This window comes from Rhinopithecus roxellana, chromosome 14 (assembly GCF_007565055.1).
Source record: "Rhinopithecus roxellana isolate Shanxi Qingling chromosome 14, ASM756505v1, whole genome shotgun sequence".
Lineage (NCBI taxonomy): Eukaryota > Metazoa > Chordata > Mammalia > Primates > Cercopithecidae > Rhinopithecus > Rhinopithecus roxellana.
Window position 1 is genome coordinate 90,352,342 of NC_044562.1, and position 19,698 is coordinate 90,372,039.

The window sequence follows — 19,698 nt, forward strand, 5'->3', positions numbered from 1 at the left end:
GATAGCTTTTAGAGGATATGATGCTGCTCTTTGACTGTCTGTCAGTCTGCTATTCTGAAAGTCCAGTATGGGTAAAACTCTCTCAAATTCAGATCCAGTTGCTTCTAGGATTCATTGGAAGGGGTAATTTGCAGGTTTGTCCATTCTTTTATATCATTTTCTGTGCTTGCGTGCAGCATAGCTATTATTTATGTAACAAGCAAATTAAAATGTCTTTTTGGTATTTTAAGTTTTTCATTAGTTCTAAAAGTATCCATGATTTCATTTGGAGTTTTGAGGAGCTTGAGAGGCAGCTAATTTGTTATTTCTTTCTGATATTAATAACTTTATATAATTTTAAGGCTTCCTTTTACAGGATTTATACATAGCTAATATTAGAAACATTGTTCATATCATCTGTATTCAATGTAACTACTCAGGTGCTAGGTAGCCTGTATAGACTGTTCATGTATGTGCGGTTTAGGGCTTGAATTTTTTAGAAAAAGTATTTTTTAAATTATTCCTTTCAAATTTTTTCTGCTGTTTTACTAATTTACAATTTTACATTCTATCTCATTTTTTTTTTATTTATCACACACTAAATATCTACAAAGAACTAAGCATTGTGCTACGTTTTAGAAATAAAGATAAATATTGGTCACAAGGAATATTTATTATTTCTATTTTAAATTTAAAATGGAAAAGGCTGAAAAAGTTTGATGTGAATTTTAGTCTGTCAGTTTTCTACTTACATGGGGTACTTGTGAGAACCTGGGTTAGATTAGTCATGTTAAGAATTTCACAGCTATTTACCTGGCCCTTTTTATTTTATTTTGATGTTTCCATTTTTGTATTTGGTGCAGGGAGGTTGGGATGGGGCTGGCTTCTGATTTACATAAACTAGATACAATATTAATAAGAACATGGAGAGGTTAAAATTCTGAAAACAGGTTGCCCCCCCGCCCACCTTTTTTTTTTTTTTTTTTTTTTTTGAGACAGAGTCTCTCTGTGTCTCCCAGGCTGGAGTGCAGTGGCTCTCTGCTCACTGTAACCTCTACCTCCCAGGTTCAAGCGATCGTTGTGCCTCAGCCTCCAAAGTAGCTGGGACTACAGGCGCCTGCCACCATGCCTGGAAAATTTTTGTGTGTTTTTAGTAGAGACGGAGTTTCACCATGTTTGACATGCTGGTCTCAAACTCCTGACCTCATGTGATCTGTCCACCGTGGCCTCCCAAAGTGCTGGGATTACAGGTGTGAGCCACTGCCCCTAGTCATTCTATTTTTAAAAGAGTATAGTCTGATGATTCTATTTTTTATTTTTATTTATTTATATTATTGTGAATGCTGCAGAGAAGTAATTCTATTTTTTAATAGATATTTATTTTATTTTTTTATATTTATTTTATTTATTTTGCATTGTAAAGGTAACACATACTCGTTGTAGAAAATATGCAAAAGCGGCTGGGCGCGGTGGCTTATGCCTGTAATCCCAGTACTTTGGGAGACCGAGGCAGGCGGATCACCTGAGGTTGGAAGTTTGAGACCAGCCTGACCAACATGGAGAAACCCCTGTCTCTACTAAAAATACAAAAAAGTTAGCCGGGTGTGGTGGCACATGCCTATAATTCCAGCTATTCGGGATACTGAGGCAGGAGAATTGCTTGAACCCGGGAGGCAGAGGTTGTGGTGAGCCGAGATCACGCCATTGCACTCCAGCCTGGGCAACAAGAGCAAAACTCCGTCAAAATTCTACAAGAGTAGAATTAAGTATTGGCTTATGAGGCTGGGCATAGTGGCTCACACCTATAATCCCAGCACTTTGGGAGGCCAAGCCTGGTGGATCACGAGGTCAAGAGTTCAAGATAGTGAAACATACCTTGGCCAACATAGTGAAACCCTGTCTGTACTAAAAATACAAAAAAATTAGCTAGGTGTGGTAGTGGGCGCCCATAATTCCAGCTACTCGGGAGGCTGAGGCAGGAGAATCGCTTGAACCCAGGAGGCGGAGGTTGCTGTGAGCCATGATTGCACCATTGCACTCCAGCCTGGGCAACAGTGCGAGACTCCATCTCAAAAAAAAAAAAAAAGATTTGGGTTCCCTTTATACTGGTGGTTTCTCCTAAAATGTGTCTACATGTGCAGGCATCATCTAGGCCTCTTCATCTCTCACTGTGAGAGTTGCACTTTGGGAGAACAATGCAAATGCTGATACTCTGACTACTGCTATTGCTGTAGATCTTTGTCTCTGACTTAGGAGTCTTGTGTCTTCTGCCAACACCTGTGAAACTGTAGCAGCTAACTCTTTAGCTTGGAGGCAAAGTAACATCTGAGACCTTTCACAGTTCTTGACAGTTATTATATAAAAATTCTGAATCCACAGAGCCAGGCAGAACTTGTGCTATCACTAAATGTTTGCTTTAGTCTGCTCTTTCTCATCTCAACTATTTTCCTCCAGGTTTGTGCAATGGCATCAGCTAAGCTAAATACCCTTCTTCAGACCAAAGTGATTGAAAATCAGGATGAAGCGTGTTACATTTTAGGGAAGCTGGAACATGTTCTAAGTCAATCAATCAAAGAACAGACTGAAATCTACTCGTTTCTGATTCCCCTTGTTCGTACCCTGGTTTCCAAAATTTATGAGCTTCTCTTCATGAACTTGCACCTCCCTTCTTTACCTTTTACCAATGGTAGCTCCTCATTTTTTGAAGATTTTCAAGAATATTGTAATTCAAATGAATGGCAAGTTTACATTGAAAAATATGTAAGTTTTATCTTTTTTGATCAAGATTTTTCTGCTAATATACCATTTTTATAGAGGTGAAGTCATATATTAAATTTATGTATCCTTTTTTTTGGTAAGATTGTACCTTATATGAAGCAGTATGAAACTCATACATTTTATGATGGTCATGAGAACATGGCACTTTATTGGAAGGATTGTTATGAAGCTTTAATGGTAAATATGCATAAACGAGACCGGGAAGGAGGGGAAAGCAAGCTCAAATTTCAGGTAAAAAGTACATGTTTTAATATCTGGCTCTTCATGTTGATTTTAGGCATTTAATATTGAATAAGAGTAATACAGGGCCCAAATTTTAAAATAAGCAGTGTTTCTATTATTTGTGTAAAAATTATCTTAGGTTTAGAAGAAAAACAGCTAATCAGTAACAAGATCAATTAATAGGAAAATGTTCTATATATAGTGATTATGTAAAAAGTTTATTAAGCTGATAGTACGTTAATAGATCCCTCTAAGGAGGCTGGATACATACCATCACTTAGAGGGAAATTTGCAGGATATAATGTTTATATTAGAAAAGAAGAAAGGCATCAAATTTTAAGTTTCTACCTTAAGAAACTAGAAAAATGGCTGGGCGTGGTGGCTCACACCTGTAATCCTAGCACTTTTGGGAGGCCAAGGCGGGTGAATCACCTGAGATCAGGAGTTCGAGACCAGCCTGGCCAACACGGCAAAACCCCATCTCTACTAAAAATACAAAAATTAGGTGGGCATGGTGGCGCATGCCTGTAATCCCAGCTACTAGGTGGGCTGAGGCAGGAGGATCACTTGAACCTGGGAGGCAAAGGTTACAGTGAGCAGAGACTGTGCCACTGCACTCCAGCCTAGGCAACAGAGTGAGACTCCGCCTCAAAAAAAAAAAAGAAACCAGAGAAGCAAAATTAATCCAAATCCTTATAAGCAAAATCAAGGAATGAATAAAGAACAGAAGTAAATGAAATTGAAATCAGAAAAATAATAGAGAAAATCAATGAAACCAAGGTCTGGTTCTTCAAAATATCATTAAAACTGATAAACTTCTAGCAAGATTGACAAAAAAAAAAAAAAGAGAGAGAGAGAGATGTGAAAAATTTTTTATACCAGGAAAGAAAGAGGCAATATCACCACTGACTCCACGGACATCAACATTGTAATAAGGGACTACTACAAACCACTCTATGCACATAAATATGACAACTTAAATGAAATGGATCAATTTTTTGACAGACACAAGTTTCCAAAACTAGTTCAAGAATAAGTATATGACCTGAATAGTCCTATATTTATTAAAGAAATATAATTTATAGTTACAAACCTTCATAAAGGGAAAACTTCAGGCCCAGATGGTTTCACTGGCAAATTCTACCACACATTTAATGGAGAAATTATGCCACTTTCTCAGTCTCTTCAAAAATAGAAAAGTAGGAACATTTCTAGCTCCTTTGATGAGAGTAATATTACCCTCTTAGTGAAATCATAGAAAAATAATACAAGAAAACTACAGACTAGTATCTATCAGGAACATAGCTACAAAACAAATCTAGCAATATATTTTAAAAATAATACATTAGATCAAGCACAGAGGCTTATGCCTGTAATCCCAGCACTTTGGGAGGCCAAGGCAGGAGGATCATTTTAGGTGAGGAGTTGGAGACCGGCCTGAATAACATAGGGAGACTCCATCTCTACAAAAAATGTAAAAATTAGCTGGGTGTGGTGGTATGGACCTGTAGTCCCAGCTACTGGTGAGGCTGATGTGGGAGGAACACTTGGGTACAGGAGGTCAAAACTTTAGTGAGCCATGATCCCACCACTGCCCTCCAGTGTAGATGAGCAGCAAGACTCGGTCTCAAGAACAATAATAATAGTAATAATAATATATGACACAACAAAGTGGAATTTATCCTCAGGATGCAGGACTAGTTCAACATTTGAAGATTAGTTAATATACTGGACCACATTAGTAGTCTTAAAAAAAGCTATGTTATCATATCAGTAAATGCAGAAAAAGCACTAGAAAAATTAAACATCCATTTGTAATCAAAGCTCTCAGCAAACTAGGAATAGAAGGGAAATACTTAAACCTTTACACAAATTCTACCACTGGCTTCATATTCAGAGGCGAAAACTGAGTACTTTTCCCTAAGATAGGGAACTAGGCAGGGATATTCATTCTCACCGCTCTTAGTTACTGTTGTACCACAAATCTTAGCAAATATAGTAAAAATAGAAAAAATATATAAAAGAAGTGTTCACATTAGGAAGGAAGAAATAAAACTATCTAAAGATAACATGATTCTCTGTGTAGAAAGTCTTAAGGACTCTATTATACCAGTAAATTACTATAAATAAGCAAGTTTAGCAAGGCTGCAGGACATAAAATCAATACACAAAATTTAATCATATTTCTGTTCACTAGCCATGAATAAGGAATGGGAAACAGATTTTCTAAAAATACTTTTACAATAGCTCTAAAAATAATAAAATGCATAGGTATCAATCTAACAAAATATATCCAGCATCTGCTGTATATATGCCAAAAACTAAAAAACACTTGAAACAAATTAAAGAAGACCTAAATAAATACAGATAGACACTGTATTCATGAATTGGAAGACTCAGTAGTCTTAAGTAATTTTAAGGTGTATATATTTGGTTAAGCCAAAATGAGAACATTGTTCCTTTCTTAACTTAAAATATATTGTAAACATCTTTCCATGCCGGGCTGCAAAGTATTCCATTGTTTTATATATTAGTACATTTAAATGTATTTCCCATTGTTAGACTCATTTACTTTTTTCTTTATTATTGAACATCAAAACTGTGAATTGATGTTTAATTACCATGGAGCTGTCATGACTTCCTCAGTTTTCTCAGCAATGATCTGTTTTAAATATTTAGTAACATTGTATTCCAAAACAATTGATTTCCTACCAAGTGTAGTAATAGTTAACAATAACAATTGTAATAACGACAACCACAAGTTATTGAGAACTTGCTATTTTTCTAGCACTATATTAAGTACTTTAAATGTTCATCTTTATTATGACAGTTATTGTTAACCTCATTTTACACATGAGAGGACACTGAGCCTCAGAGAATTAGCTAAGAGAAACAACTAAGCTAAAGATAAAGTTAGATAAGAAAAGTAGCTCAGAAAAGCTAAGATTTGTATCCAGGTCTAACTCCAAGGCATATATTTTTAACTGCACATTGCTGTAGTGCCTCTCTAAAACTGTTTAAAATTTTAACTGTTCTTTTTAACGTAATTCAGTGCTGGTTTGTTTGAAACAAATTAATGCTGTTATTTTAGTTTCTAATAGATGAATATTGATGTGAGTTAGATAAGCTAGTCTTCGGTTTTTTCTTTGAAACCTATGAACATTCATTTCACAGATTAAAGTTATGTCTTGGTAGTATACAATGTGGTTACCCTTCTTTCTACTTTCTTTCCTCTTGAGTCTCATTTTAGATGCCTTGTAAATCAAAAGATCCCCTAGGAAAATTATTTTACTTGACAGTAAGTAGGAGGTTAAAATTATCTTGAACTTCAAAGTTCTGTGTTGAGGCACTTTGCATTTTTGAAGTTCAACACATGTTTATTGTTGGTTGGTTGTTTTTTTAAGTTTTAAAAAATATAAATAGATTATAGGTAAAATTATATCATACTTCATCAAAGAAAATGATTCTGATGGAATAAGAAAAGCCTGTTGGTTACTAGCTTCTGTCTCATAATGCAAGATTTTGTTGGTCAAAAATTTTAAATTATGGAATTAAAATGTAAATATACCTGTAAATATATGAGTCAATGAACTTAACTTTTATTGTTTCCTTCAGGAACTGTTTGTGGAGCCATTTAATCGAAAAGCACGCCAAGAGAACCTCAGGTATAATAATACGCTTAAGCAACTTAGCAGTCAACAGTTAGCCACTCTTAGACGCTGGAAAGCAATACAGCTCTATCTTACATGTGAAAGGGGACCTTGGGCTAAAAGGTAAGAGGATATAATTTTATTAAGTACTCTTTTTTCTTTACAACTCTGGTCTAGAAATTTTTGAACCAATGCCCCTTGCACTCCAATTTTTTAAATGTTCGATTTATAAAAGGGTGCTTCTAATCTTATTTATTGTCTTTTTGTGAATTATAGGTCTGGGATGATTCGAGGTTGTATTGTTTTTTATTACAGTTATTTGCCTTCCTTTGACCCTTTGATATGAAGTTTATTGGACTTTAGACTCTTTAGAGAGTGTTAAACCAATTTACTTCTGTCTTTCTGATACCACCTTTTTGAGCTAGGGCTAATGCTGTTGTATGTTTGAATATTTTACAATTCATTTAATTGATCCTCAGTCACTTCTGTTTTGCTTAATTATATTATCTCTTTTTTTTACAGCCCTTTTAAAAATGTGGTAAAATGTACATAACATAAAATTTGTCCTTTTAACCATTTTAAAATGTACAGTTCACTGGCGCTGAGTATATTCATAATGTACAATCATCACCACTGTCTAACTTCATAACATTTTTATCACCTAAAAAGGAAATACTGTACCTATTAAAAAGTCACTCCTTATTATCCTCTGTCCCACCCCCTAGCAACCATCAATCAGCTTTCTGACTGTATTATTTGCCTGTTCTTTTTATTTCATATAAATGGAATCATACAATATGTGGCTTTTTGTGTCTGCCATCTTTCACTTAGCATAATGTTTTCATTATGTAGTAGCATGTATCAGTACTTTATTCCTTTTTATGGCTGAATAGTATTCTCTTATAAGGATATATCATCTTTTCTTTATCTAATCAACAGTTGGATGGGCATTTGGGTTGTTTTCCACTTTTTGGCTATTTTGATTAGTGCTGCTGGGAACATTTGTGTACAAGTGTTTGAACACTTGTTTTTAATTCTCTTGAGTATAAACTATGAATGGAATTACTGGGTTGTATGATAATTCTGTGTTTAATTTGCTAAGGAACTGCCAAATTGCTTTCCACAGCAGCTGCATCATTTTATATTTTCACTAGCAATGTGTGAGGGTTCCAATTTCTCCGCATTCTTACCAACACTTGTCATTTCCTGATTTTTTATTATGGCCCTCCTAGTGGGAGTAAAGTGGTATTTTATGATTTCATGTTCCATTTCCTAGTGATTTATGATGTCTAGCATCTTTTCATGTGCTTGTTGGTCATTTTTACATCTTTGAAGAAATGTCTGCTCAAGTCCTTTGCCCATTTTTAGATTGATTTTTTGTTGTTGTTGAATTGTAAGAGTGTATATATAAATATATGTATATGTATATACTCAATAATAGACCCTGATCCTATATATGATTTTCAGATGCGTAGATTGTCTTTTCACTTTATTAATAGCAGCACTTTTGATACAGGAAAGTTGTTAGTTTTAATGAAGTCCAGTTAAATCTATTTTGTTGTTGCTTTTTGTTTTTTTTTTGGTCTCATATCTAAGAAACCATTGCCAAGTCCAAGGTCATGAAGTTTTACCCTTACCTTTTCTCCTAATAGTTTTATAGTTTTAGCTCTTATATGTAAATCTTTGCCCACTTGCAATTATATTGTCTTTATTTGTAATAAAATTATTTTTTATTTTGAAAACTATTGGAAATATAAACCATCTGTATAGCTAGTTAAGAACTCCCATTTAACAGTGAAAGAGTAAAGGTATCAAGCTGTAAGTCTAAAAGTCAATGTTCAAATCTTATTTCTGCTACCTGTAAACCTCATGTCACCTTGGGCAAATTATTTAATCTGCTTTAGATTCCTCATGTATAAAGTACAGCTACGCATACTCACTTTGGTTCTATCAGAGTTATTTGGATTAAATGAAATAAAAAATGTGAACAGTTTTATAAAATGGTGCTAAACAGGCTGGGCGTGGTGGCTCACACCTGTAATCCCAGTACTTTGGGAGGCCAAGGCGGGCAAATTGCTTGAGGCCAGGAGTTCAAGACCAGCCTGACCAACATGGCAAAATCCCATCTCTACTAAAATTACAAAAATCAGCTGGGCATAAGGGCACATGCCTGTAATCCCTGCTATGTCGGGAGGCTGAGGCACGAGAATCACTTGAATCCAGGAGGCAGAGGTTGCAGTGAGCTGAGATTGTGCCACTACACTCCAGCCTGGGCGACAGAATGAGACTCTGTCTCTAAAAAATAAAAGTAAAATAAAATGGTACTAAACAAATGTAAAATACCTGATACTTTTTTACAGTATTTAAATCAATCTTTGTAACTTAAGCTAAATAATTTTACTTGTTTGCTTATGAATATTCTTAGGAAACAGAATCCAATTCATTGGAAGCTAGCTAATGTAGAGAATTATTCCCGCATGAGACTTAAGCTGGTACCGAATTATAATTTCAAAACCCATGAGGAAGCTAGTGCCTTGAGAGATAATCTGGGTGAGTTCCAATGACCGTTTAATTATTTGATGAAGATAATGAGAGTGTTCTTGGGGTTGATGATTGTTATTTCATTGTTTTAAATGTGTTTACTTATGAAGGAAGGGTGGCATTTTATAATTAATATTTAAATGACTGTATGTTTTTAGTCCTGTTACATTTGGCCTAAATCCAAGGTAATTTAATACTTCCATTTATTTTAATTTCTAAAAGAAAAAAACTTTAATTATAAAAGTATACTGTACTTCATATCAACTGTTATGTCTCTTGCAATGAAACAGTGTTCTTTTCTCTTAGTTTTTTTGCTCATCAAGACTGAGGCTAATACAAATGTTAGATAGAATTCTTAGCAATCCTTTTCTTTTATTTTTATTTTTTTGAGACAGAGTCTCACTCTCTTGCCCAGGCTGAAGTGCAGTGAAGCAATCTCAGCTCACTGCAACCTCCACTTCCTGGGTTCAAGCAATTCTCGTGCCTCAGCCTCTGAGGAGCTGGGACTACAGTCACCCGCCACCACACCTGGCTAATTTTTGTATTTTTAGTAGAGACGGGGTTTCACCATGTTGGCCAGGCTGGTCTCCAGCTCCTGACCTCAAGTGATCCTTCCACCTCTGCCTCCCAAAGTGCTGGGATTACAGGTGTGAGCCACCGAACTCAGCTAGAATTCTTAGCAATCTTTTATGCCTTTTATTATAACCTATTTTTATAGAGCTCTAGACCCTTAGTATCTTAGATTGGTCAATGCCTTTTTCTAGAAAAAAAAAAAAAAAAAAACTACTTGTGGTCAGGAGTTCAAGACCACCCTGGCCAACATGGCGAAACCCCATCTCTACTAAAAATACAAAAAATTAGCCAGGCATGGTGGCGGGCACCTGTAATCCCAGCTACTCAGGAGGCTGAGGCAGGAGAATCGCTTGAACCTGGGAGGCGGAGGTTGCAGTGACCTGAGATCACGCCACTACATTCCAGTCTGGGCAACAAGAGCAAAACTCTGTCTCAAAACAAACAAAAATTTAGCCTGACAGTATTTCAAAACAGATCTTAAGGGGTTTCTGCAACTCTTTAGGAAGCCCTTCCTTTATAACTGTCTCACTTGTCATCTCTCCCTTTTTTAAGATAGGTCTGTGAAATACCCCAAAATGTTGTTTATCAAGAATCATTAGGCCTGCATGGTGGCTCATGCCTGTAATCCCAGCACTTCGGGAGGCCGTGGCAGGCAGATCACCTGAGGTCAGGAGTTCGAGATCAGCCTGGCCAACATGGTGAAACCCTGTCTGTATTAAAAATACAAAAATTAGCTGGGCATGGTGGCGGGCACCTGTAATCCCAGCTACTCCAGAGGCTGAGGCAGGAGAATCACTTGAACACGAGAGGCAGAGGTGGCCGTGAGCCGATATCGCGTCATTGCACTCCAGCCTGGGTGACAAGAGCAAAACTCCTTCTCAGCAACAACAACAAATCATTGGTAGTCATAGGCATATTATGTTGTAGTTTTAGATGACATGAGTACCAACTTTTAGATGTTATTTTTAAACTACTTTTATTTTTTTGAGACTGGGTCTCCCTGTATTGACCAGGCTAGATTGCAGAGACTTGAACATGCCTCACTGCAGCCTTGGCCTCCTAGGCTCAAGCAATCCTTCTGCCTCAGCCTCCTGATTAGCTGGGACTACCAATGCATGCCACCATGCCATGCCCAGCTTTTTTTTTTTTTTTTTTTTGGTAGAGACAAGGTCTCACCATGTTGCCAGACTGGTCTTGAACTCCTGAGCTCAAGTGGCAATCCTTCCACCTCAGCCTCCCACAGTGCTGGGATTACATACGTGAGCCAGCATGCCTGGCGAGATCTTATTTTTTTTAATTGCCTTAACATAAAATGAATGAATGGCCAAAACATAAAATGAATCAAGAGAGCCATGATGCTTGCCATTTAGAGTCTTACATTTTGAAATAAATCAGATATAGTAAGTGATTTTCCTTAATTCAAAATAATGGCTCTGTCCATGATATGAACACTAACTTTGAGTACATAGCAGTAGCCAATTGTGTATAGCTTTTTCTCTGAAAGAATCTTGTATCCTCTTCTGTAAGTATCTTTCTCTACTCTTTGAGATGTAACTATCATTAACACCCAACAAACATCTTTTGGTAAATGACCTTAATAGTTACTTAAGGAATAGTGTTCCATATTATTTTCTTGACTTGCCAAGAAATCTCCTTCCATAAAGTTCCCTCTGCTTTTTCTTCTCCTTCTCACCCCTCTACACATGCACACAGATGTAATTTTATGTCCCTTCTTAGTCTTAGTTGTTCTTTTTGTTTGTTTCTCTCACTTTAAAAATTTACTACAAGTATAATAGTGACAATAAAACTGTACAGAAAAAAAATTTATATATTTCAAGGTGAAATTGGAAATCATAACAAATGGCATCAGTCTTTAAAATCTTTAAAGTTCTTTGACATATACTTCAGAATTAACTGCAAAATGTTTTACCTACTCCTTAGTTTTGTCTATAGAGTATTTTCATTAACTGCCAGAATTCATGGTATTCTTTTTTTAAATATTATCTTGTTTTGTTTTACTTACCTCAATACTGCTTTTTATAAGCAACCCATTGCAGATGTATAGAATAGTGTTTTCATTATGGGCTAACCTGCAAACTAACCATGATTTAAAATATTATTTTGGATGGAAAATCCATTATTAATTTCAAACAGCTGACTAATGAAGCATCTTTTGGAACACACCCACTTGTAAATTAGGGAATTTGAAGAGTCAAAAAGAATGTATTCTTAAATGTATCAGTAAAAATATTTGGTTTGTAGTGTGGGCAACATAGTGATAAAATAAAATGTTTTGTAGCCAGGTGGCACATGCTTGTAGTTGGAGCTACTCAGAGGTGAGAAGATCGCTTGAACCCAGGAGGTCAAGGCTACAGTGAGCCATGATTGTGTCAGTGCATTCCAGCCTGGGCAACAGAGTGAGACCTTGTCTCAAAAAAGAAAAAAAGTTTGGTTTGGCTAGGTGTGGTGGCTCATACCTGTAATCCCAGCACTTTGGGAGTCCAAGGAGAAGAGTCACTTGAGCCCAGGAGTTGGAAACCAGTCTGGACAACATAATGAGACCTCATCTCTACAAAACAAATTTTAAAAGTCAACTGGGTGCAGTCATGCGCGGCCATGATCCCAGGTACTTGGGAGGCTGAGGTGGAGGATCGCTTGAGCCCAGGAGATTGAGGCTGCAGTGAGACATGATTGTACCACTTCATTCCAGCCTGGACAACACAGTAAAACCCTCTCTCCCAAAAAAAAAATTTGATTTAAGAAATTTTTTTTTGTCCGTAATTCTTTATTAGACATGCTGTTTTCTGATTGACAAATTTAACAACTTATTTTTAGTCCTCACCCTGCTTCCATTGTTTCTGAAGCATTTAGTGGTTATCCTCCTCTGTAAGTGTATTTCTTTCCTTCTTTCTTTTCCTGTTTGTATGTTTGTTTTGTGAGACAGGATGTCACTCTCACCCAGGCTGGAGTGCAGTGGTGCAGTCACCACTCATTATAGACTTGAGCTCCTGGGCTCAAGTGATCCTCCTGCCACAGCTTCCTGAGCAGCTGGTACTATAGATGTGAACCACCACACCCAGCTAGTTTTTTAATTTTTAAACTTTTTTTGTGGAGACAAGGTCTCCCTCTGTTGCCCAGGTTGGTCTCGAATTTCTGGGCTCAAGTGATCCTTCCACCTCAGCCTCCCAGAGTGCTGGGATTACAGGCATGAGCCATCTCACTCAGCCTGTAAATATATTTCTTTCTTGGCTCTGCTGTTTAACCTCCTACTTTTATACCAACTTTTAGTCTTTTTTTCTAAAACTGTTTTCCTGCACACTTTTAAATGATGATGTTCCCAGATCCATTGCTAGTCTCTTGCCTTTACCTGTGCTTTTCCTGAGTGACCTCATGGCTTCCCCACTATATATGTAATGCTGCTTTCCCATCTGTATTTCTAGTTCCAACCTTCCTTTTGAACTCTAGAAACTGCCTGTTGGGATACCTGTTCCACAGTCTCCTTATGACATTTCTGAAACTGAATTTATTCTCTTTTCTCATATGTGTATTCCTTACCCTAGTTTCTGCTTCTCTTGTATCTGGTATTATAGTTATCAGTATCTCCATATATTAGCTGCTGAAATTAAAATCCATATTATCCATGAGTCTTTCCTCATCTCTCTGAAATCCCTACATATAACAGCTCTTTAGGTACTGTGTCCTGTTGATTCTATCTCTTACATAACCTTTGAATGTTTTTCCTTATTTTCATTCCCTTTGCTATTGCCATGGCTTAGCTTGGTGCTTTCTCCAAACTTACAGTAGCTTCCCAGCTGGCCTCCTTGCTGCAGTCCATCCTTCATTCTCCGTCCTTTACCAATCTTCCATCAGATTTTCAATTCATACTGTTAACGGGATAGTACCATACATCTATATAAAGTCGATTTCCTATTTGTATCAGACGACCTAGGCTTCCTTCTTTTCGCTTTTTACTGCATTGTTATGTACTTTGTTAATTAAATGTTTTAATGATAAATTAGACCTCATGAAAAAACATGTTCAGTAGAAATAGTTACTGACTTGTTCTAGGGAAAATGTGAATCACTACTTCCCAATATAGAAGATGGTATGATCAAACAGATTTACACAGAAAAATGCAACTGTACATTAGGTTGATTCATCTTATGTCTGAGCAACGGTATCATTTGAGAAGCTAAGGGAGGATTTGTCATCTTTATAGTGTTTTGTTATTTATAGTTACTTATAGTGTTGTGTTATTTATGTATTTTATATGAATTATTTTTGCCATAAATGAAATATCTTTATTCATAGTTAAGTGTGTTAATTTTTTTCAGTCCTATGAATTATTCATATATTTGTATTACAGTTCTTATTTCAATCAGATAGTTGGAAGGTAAATATATAATATTAGCTATCATTTATTTTATATTTAATGTGTACCAGATGTTTCGCATGTATTACCTTTCATATGCCTAACAACCTTGTGATGAAGTCTCCATTTTACAGTTTAGAAAACATACATTCAGAAGGGCCATGTGGCTTACTAAATGGCAAAACTAAATTTGAATCTAGGTTCACCACTTCATAGACCATGTTCTTTTCATTATACCAGACCTGCCTTTTTGCAGGATGTTTAGTTTATAAAATACATTACATGTATTGCATATATATGCCTCAGAATTATGTATTAAATTCCTTGTGGTCCAGAAAGTAAACACTTTCGCTCTTGGTCTGTGTATTATTTCCCGATTAAAGACAACTTATCATATATTCTTTCTTAGTTTTGCTTTAGTACAAATGCATGTTAAAAATGGTTCTATTACATTAATACAATTAGAATATTTCTTCCTTTGACTTAATTATTGGCAACCTTTAGAATTAAATATAAATTAAGAGACTACTTGGCCTATTTCTGAAACAAATAATACCATTATTAAAAATAGATACTATTATTTTTAAAACATTTATTCTTTTTACCTTATGAATAGTAGTTGTCAAAATTACCATCAAACATCAAGGATTACTCTAAATCAAAGTACCATCTTTACTTATATACATATTGTTATCATCTAACAGTCAGGAACATAATTAGCAGTCAGAAATTACAGAAGGGCTATAATAATGTTTTTTACTTTATGTTTAATAGATACTTTGTGTTTAAAACAGGTATCCAACACTCACAGCCTTCCAGTGATACATTGCTTTTGGAAGCAGTGAAACAAGTAAAAGTTAGTGATATGGAGGAGGATAAATTAGACCTTCCTGAAGAGGATATATCAGCTAGAGTAAATGTGTACGTATAAATATTAAAAATTATTTTGTTCTGAGAAAGGGGATTGCAAAATCGTGGAAAAGATTTGCTTGAAATTCTAACGCCACTTATTTTCAGGGTCCAACAGTTAATGCTGTATCAGCTGTTAGGATTTTATCAGTACTGAGATTATTGAGGAAGGCTTCTTAGAACTGGGATAACATGGAACTGGACCTTGAAATTAGAAAGTATTTAGAACTGTATGATAATGAAGGCAATACATTGAATTTGTGAGATTCAGCTATACCTGTGTTCAGATGGAAATGTACAGAACAAAATATAAACTGTTAAGCAAAAGAAAGAACATTATAAAGACAAAAGCAGAAATTCGTGAAAGAGAAAAACAGAAAGATTAAAAACATCGAAGCCTGGTTATTAAAAACAAACAACAAACTAACAAAAAGCAAAAACACATAAACCTGTAGCCGGACTGATTAAAAGAAAGACAACATAAATTGCCTATATTAGGACTGAAAGAGGAGATGATGCCACAAATAATCAAATGATTGAGAATAATACTAATGATTTTATGCCTCTAAGTTTGACAGCTTAGATGAAACAAATGCTTTGAAATATGCAAATTACCCAGCCTCCCTCAAGAAGAAACAGATAACCTGAAAAGCCTTAGATACATTTAAAAATTTTTAATTTGTACTTCAAAAACTTTCTTTAAGGAAATGTAAAATATATTAATTTCCTCATCTCCTCTTTGTGTTACAGCTGTCATACATGTTACATTTCTTTGTGTAAGTTCAGCAATATAGTTTTATAGTTGCTGTTTTATGCAGTTATCTTTAAATGAATTATAGGAAGAACACAAATGTATGTTATTAATACTTTATTTTATGTTTGCTACATAATTATCAAGTATCATACTTGTGCACTTTATTTCTTTGTGTGTGCATTCGTTTATCATCTGATAAAAATTCCTTCCAGCCTAAAAGACTTTCTCCAGTTTTTTTGTGTGTGTTTTTTATGTGTGTGTGTGTTTTTGTTTGTTTGTTTGTTGAGACAGGATCTTGCTGTGTCACCTCAACTGGAGTGCAGTGGTGTGATCACAGCTCACTGGAGTCTCCACCTCCTGGTCTCAAGTGATCCTCCTGCCTCAGCCTCCTGAGTAGCTAGGACTATAGGCACACCACCATGTCTAGCTAATTTTTAAATTTTTTTGCAGAGACAGGGTCTCACTGTATTGCCCAGGCTGGTCTCAAACCCTTGGGCCCACATGATCCTCCCGTCTTGGTTTCCCAAAGTGCTTGGATTATAGGCCATCAGAGAGTGAGCCGCTGCACCCAGCCCTCTAGTATTTCTAATAAGGAAAGTCTGATTGCCACAAACTCTCCTTTTGTTATCCAGGGAGGTCTTTATTTTTGTTAATCCAGATATATCTCACAAACATAAAATGTACCATTTTTAATGCACACAATTTAGTGGGATTTTTTAGTGTTTTCACAAATTTGTACAACCATCCCCACTGCATAATTCCAGAACATTTATATCACCCCAAAAGGAAATCTTGTACCTTTTAGTGGTCGGTTCCAGTTTTCCCCTTCTCACACACCCTGGCAACCACTAATTACTTTGTCTCTGTGGATTTGCCTACTTTGGAAATTTTCTGTAACTCCTACAATTTGTGTCTAGCTTATTTTCATTTGGAATAATGTTTTCAAGATTCATTCATGTCATAGCATATAAGAGTACTTTATTCCTTTTTGTGGCTGAATAATATTATAAATAATTTTCCATTTATAACCATTTATGGTTGTCCAAAATATGCATAATCACATTTTGCTTATCCATTCATCAGTCAGCATTTAGGTTGTTTCTACTTTTAGGCCATTATGAATAGTACTTCCATGAATATTCCTGTACAAATTTTTGTGCAAACATAAGTTTTTAGTCGTCTTGGGTATCTACCGAGGAGTATAATAGTTAGATCATATAATTCTGTTTGAACTTTTGAGGAATTACCAAACTGTTTTTACAGGGACCTCATCATTTTACATTTTCACCAGCAATGTATGAGTGTTTTGATTTCTACACATCTACCTCAACTCTTGTTATTTTCCTTGTGGGTTTGTAAAAATTCATTATAGCTATCCTGTATGGTTTGAAGTCATATCTATCTTATCTGCATTTTCCTAGTACCTAATAATGTTGAGCATCTTTTCATGTGCTTGTTTGCCATTAATATATCTACTTTGGAGAATATTTATGCAAATCACTTGCCCCCCCACCCTTTTTTTTTTTTTTTTTTTTTGAGACAGAGTCTCACTCTTGTCGCCCATGCTAGAGTGCAGTGGCGCGATCTCGGCTAACTGCGACCTCTGCCTCCCAGGTTCAAGCAATTCTCCTGCCTTAGCCTGCTGAGTAGCTGGGATTACAGGCGCCTGCCACCATGCCTGGCTAATGTTTGTACTTTTAGTGGAGACAGGGTTTGGCCGTGTTGACCAGGCTGGTCTCGAACTCCTGACCTCAGGTGATCCGCCCACCATGGCTTCCCAAAGTGCTGGGATTACAGGCGTGAGCCACCATGCCCGGCCTGGTTCTTTTTTTAAATGTTTTTAATTTCTATCTCTTTATTGATAGTCTCTATTTGATTAGCTTCATTGCTATACTTCCCTTTATTTCTTTAAACATAGTTTCCTATTGTTCTTTTGATGTATTTATGATAGCTACTTTGAAGTCATTGTTAAATTGAACATCAGAGGTCTGCCAGAGACAGTTTCTTTTTATTGCTTTTGTGTTTATGGCTCATACTTTCCCTTTTCTTTGTTTTCTCATAATTTTTGTTTAAAACTATACACTTTTGGTAACAAATTGTAGCCAATCTGGCTTCTGATCTCCCTCTGTTATGGTTGCTACTGTTGTGATTTTGTTTGTTTGTTTACTTCCCCGAACTAATTCTGTGGAGCCTGTTTTAACCTGCTGTGTGTTGCCAATGATGTCTCTATTCATTGGGTTTTGTTTTGTTTTGTTTTTTGCTGTAAAACCTGGCCTAGTAGGGGTTGTCTGTGGGTCAGACAACCTTGGTGGTCAGTCATTGGTTAGAGGTTGTCTTTAGCCCCCCTGATCCAGCTGAATGCTATAGCTCACAAGTATAATCCCAGCTATTCAGGAGGCTGAGGCAAGAGGATCACTAAAGGGCAGGAGTTTGAGACCAACCTGAGCAACATAGTGAGACCCTCTCTCTAAGAAAATAGCCCAGGCGGGCTGGGTGCAGTGGCTCACGCCTGTAATCCCAGCACTTTGGGAGGCCAAGGCGGGCGGATCACGAGGTCAGGAGATTGAGATCATCCTGGCTAACATGGTGAAACTGCATCACTACTAAAAATACAAAAAATTAGCCGGGCGTGGTGGCGGGCGCCTGTAGTCCCAGCTACTCGGAAGGCTGAGGCAGGAGAATGACATAAACCCAGGAGGTGGAGCTTGCAGTGAGCTAAGATCGCACCGCTGCACTCCAGCCTGGGCTCCAAACCCCGTCTCTACTAAAAAAAAAAATACAAAAAACTAGCCGGGCGAGGTGGCCGGCGCCTGTAGTCCCAGCTACTCGGGAGGCTGAGGCAGGAGAATGGCGTAAACCCGCGAGGCGGAGCTTGCAGTGAGCTGAGATCGTGCCACTGCACTCCAGCCTGGGCGACAGAGTGAGACTCCGTCTCAAAAAAAAAAAAAAAAAAAAAAAAAAAAAAAAAAAAAAAAGACATGACCAATATTGCCTTATTTTTCAACTGTCCTCTGCTAGTTGTTTTACAGGATCACTGTGTTTTATTATAATGGGTCGTATAAAATAAGGATGTAAAGCTTATTTTTAATGAAACTGAATCATTGAGTAATAAAAATATTTGGACACTGTTTAAGTAATTTGATATGCAGAATATTTCTTGAGGGTAATTCAAATATTCTTTCCTGGACATTAATTTGACAGATAACTGATTTATATTTGAGGCCAGGCACAGTGGCTCATGCATATTATCCCTGCACTTTGGGAAACCAGGGTGGGTGGATCCCTTGAGCTCAGGAGATCGAAACCAGCCTGGGCAACATGGGAAAACCCCATCTCTACAAAAAATATAAAAATTAGCTGGGCATGGTGGCATGCACCTGTATTCCCAGCTACTTGGTGGCTGAGGTGGGAGGATTGCTTGAACCTGGGAGGCAGAGGTTGTGGTGATTGAGCTGACATTGTGCCACGGCAACAAGACCTTGTCTCAAAAAAAAGTAAAAACAGAGAGATTTATATTTAAATATGGTATTTTTTTCTATTTAAGAAAAATAAATGGTTAGATTTTTCTGTTTATTGGCTTTTTGTTTTCGCAGTGATGAGAAGGAAGAACAGGATCAAAAAGAAAAATTGGTATTGATGGAAGACTGTGAACTCATTACAATAATTGATGTAATTCCTGGCAGATTAGAAATCACTACTCAACACATTTACTTCTATGATGGCAGCATTGAAAAAGAAGATGGTGAGGAGTTCTGGAAAAAATGACTTTTGCTGTTCGATAATTAAGTATCCAATTTATCAATCATGAATGAGAAGAACGCAGTAAGACAGAACTGTGTATCATGTAAAAGGAGAAATGGAAAGTCAGTATGGGGTTAAATTTTTTTTTTTTTTTTTTTTTTTTAACCTTTTTTTTTTTT

The 19,698-nt window shown here is 36.4% G+C and overlaps 1 protein-coding gene across 2 annotated transcripts in view; it reads left to right on the top strand.

The window, feature by feature from the left end:
* Positions 1-19,698, top strand: part of NBEAL1 (neurobeachin like 1) — a 218,639-nt gene that overhangs the window by 138,996 nt on the left and 59,945 nt on the right. For both annotated transcript variants that reach the window (XM_030916927.1, XM_010352612.2), the window contains 7 exons: positions 6-134; positions 2,434-2,739; positions 2,839-2,988; positions 6,595-6,752; positions 9,055-9,179; positions 14,910-15,036; positions 19,372-19,520. In XM_030916927.1, the coding sequence (XP_030772787.1) occupies positions 6-134; positions 2,434-2,739; positions 2,839-2,988; positions 6,595-6,752; positions 9,055-9,179; positions 14,910-15,036; positions 19,372-19,520 (1,144 nt within the window). The remainder of the gene's footprint in view (positions 1-5; positions 135-2,433; positions 2,740-2,838; positions 2,989-6,594; positions 6,753-9,054; positions 9,180-14,909; positions 15,037-19,371; positions 19,521-19,698) is intronic.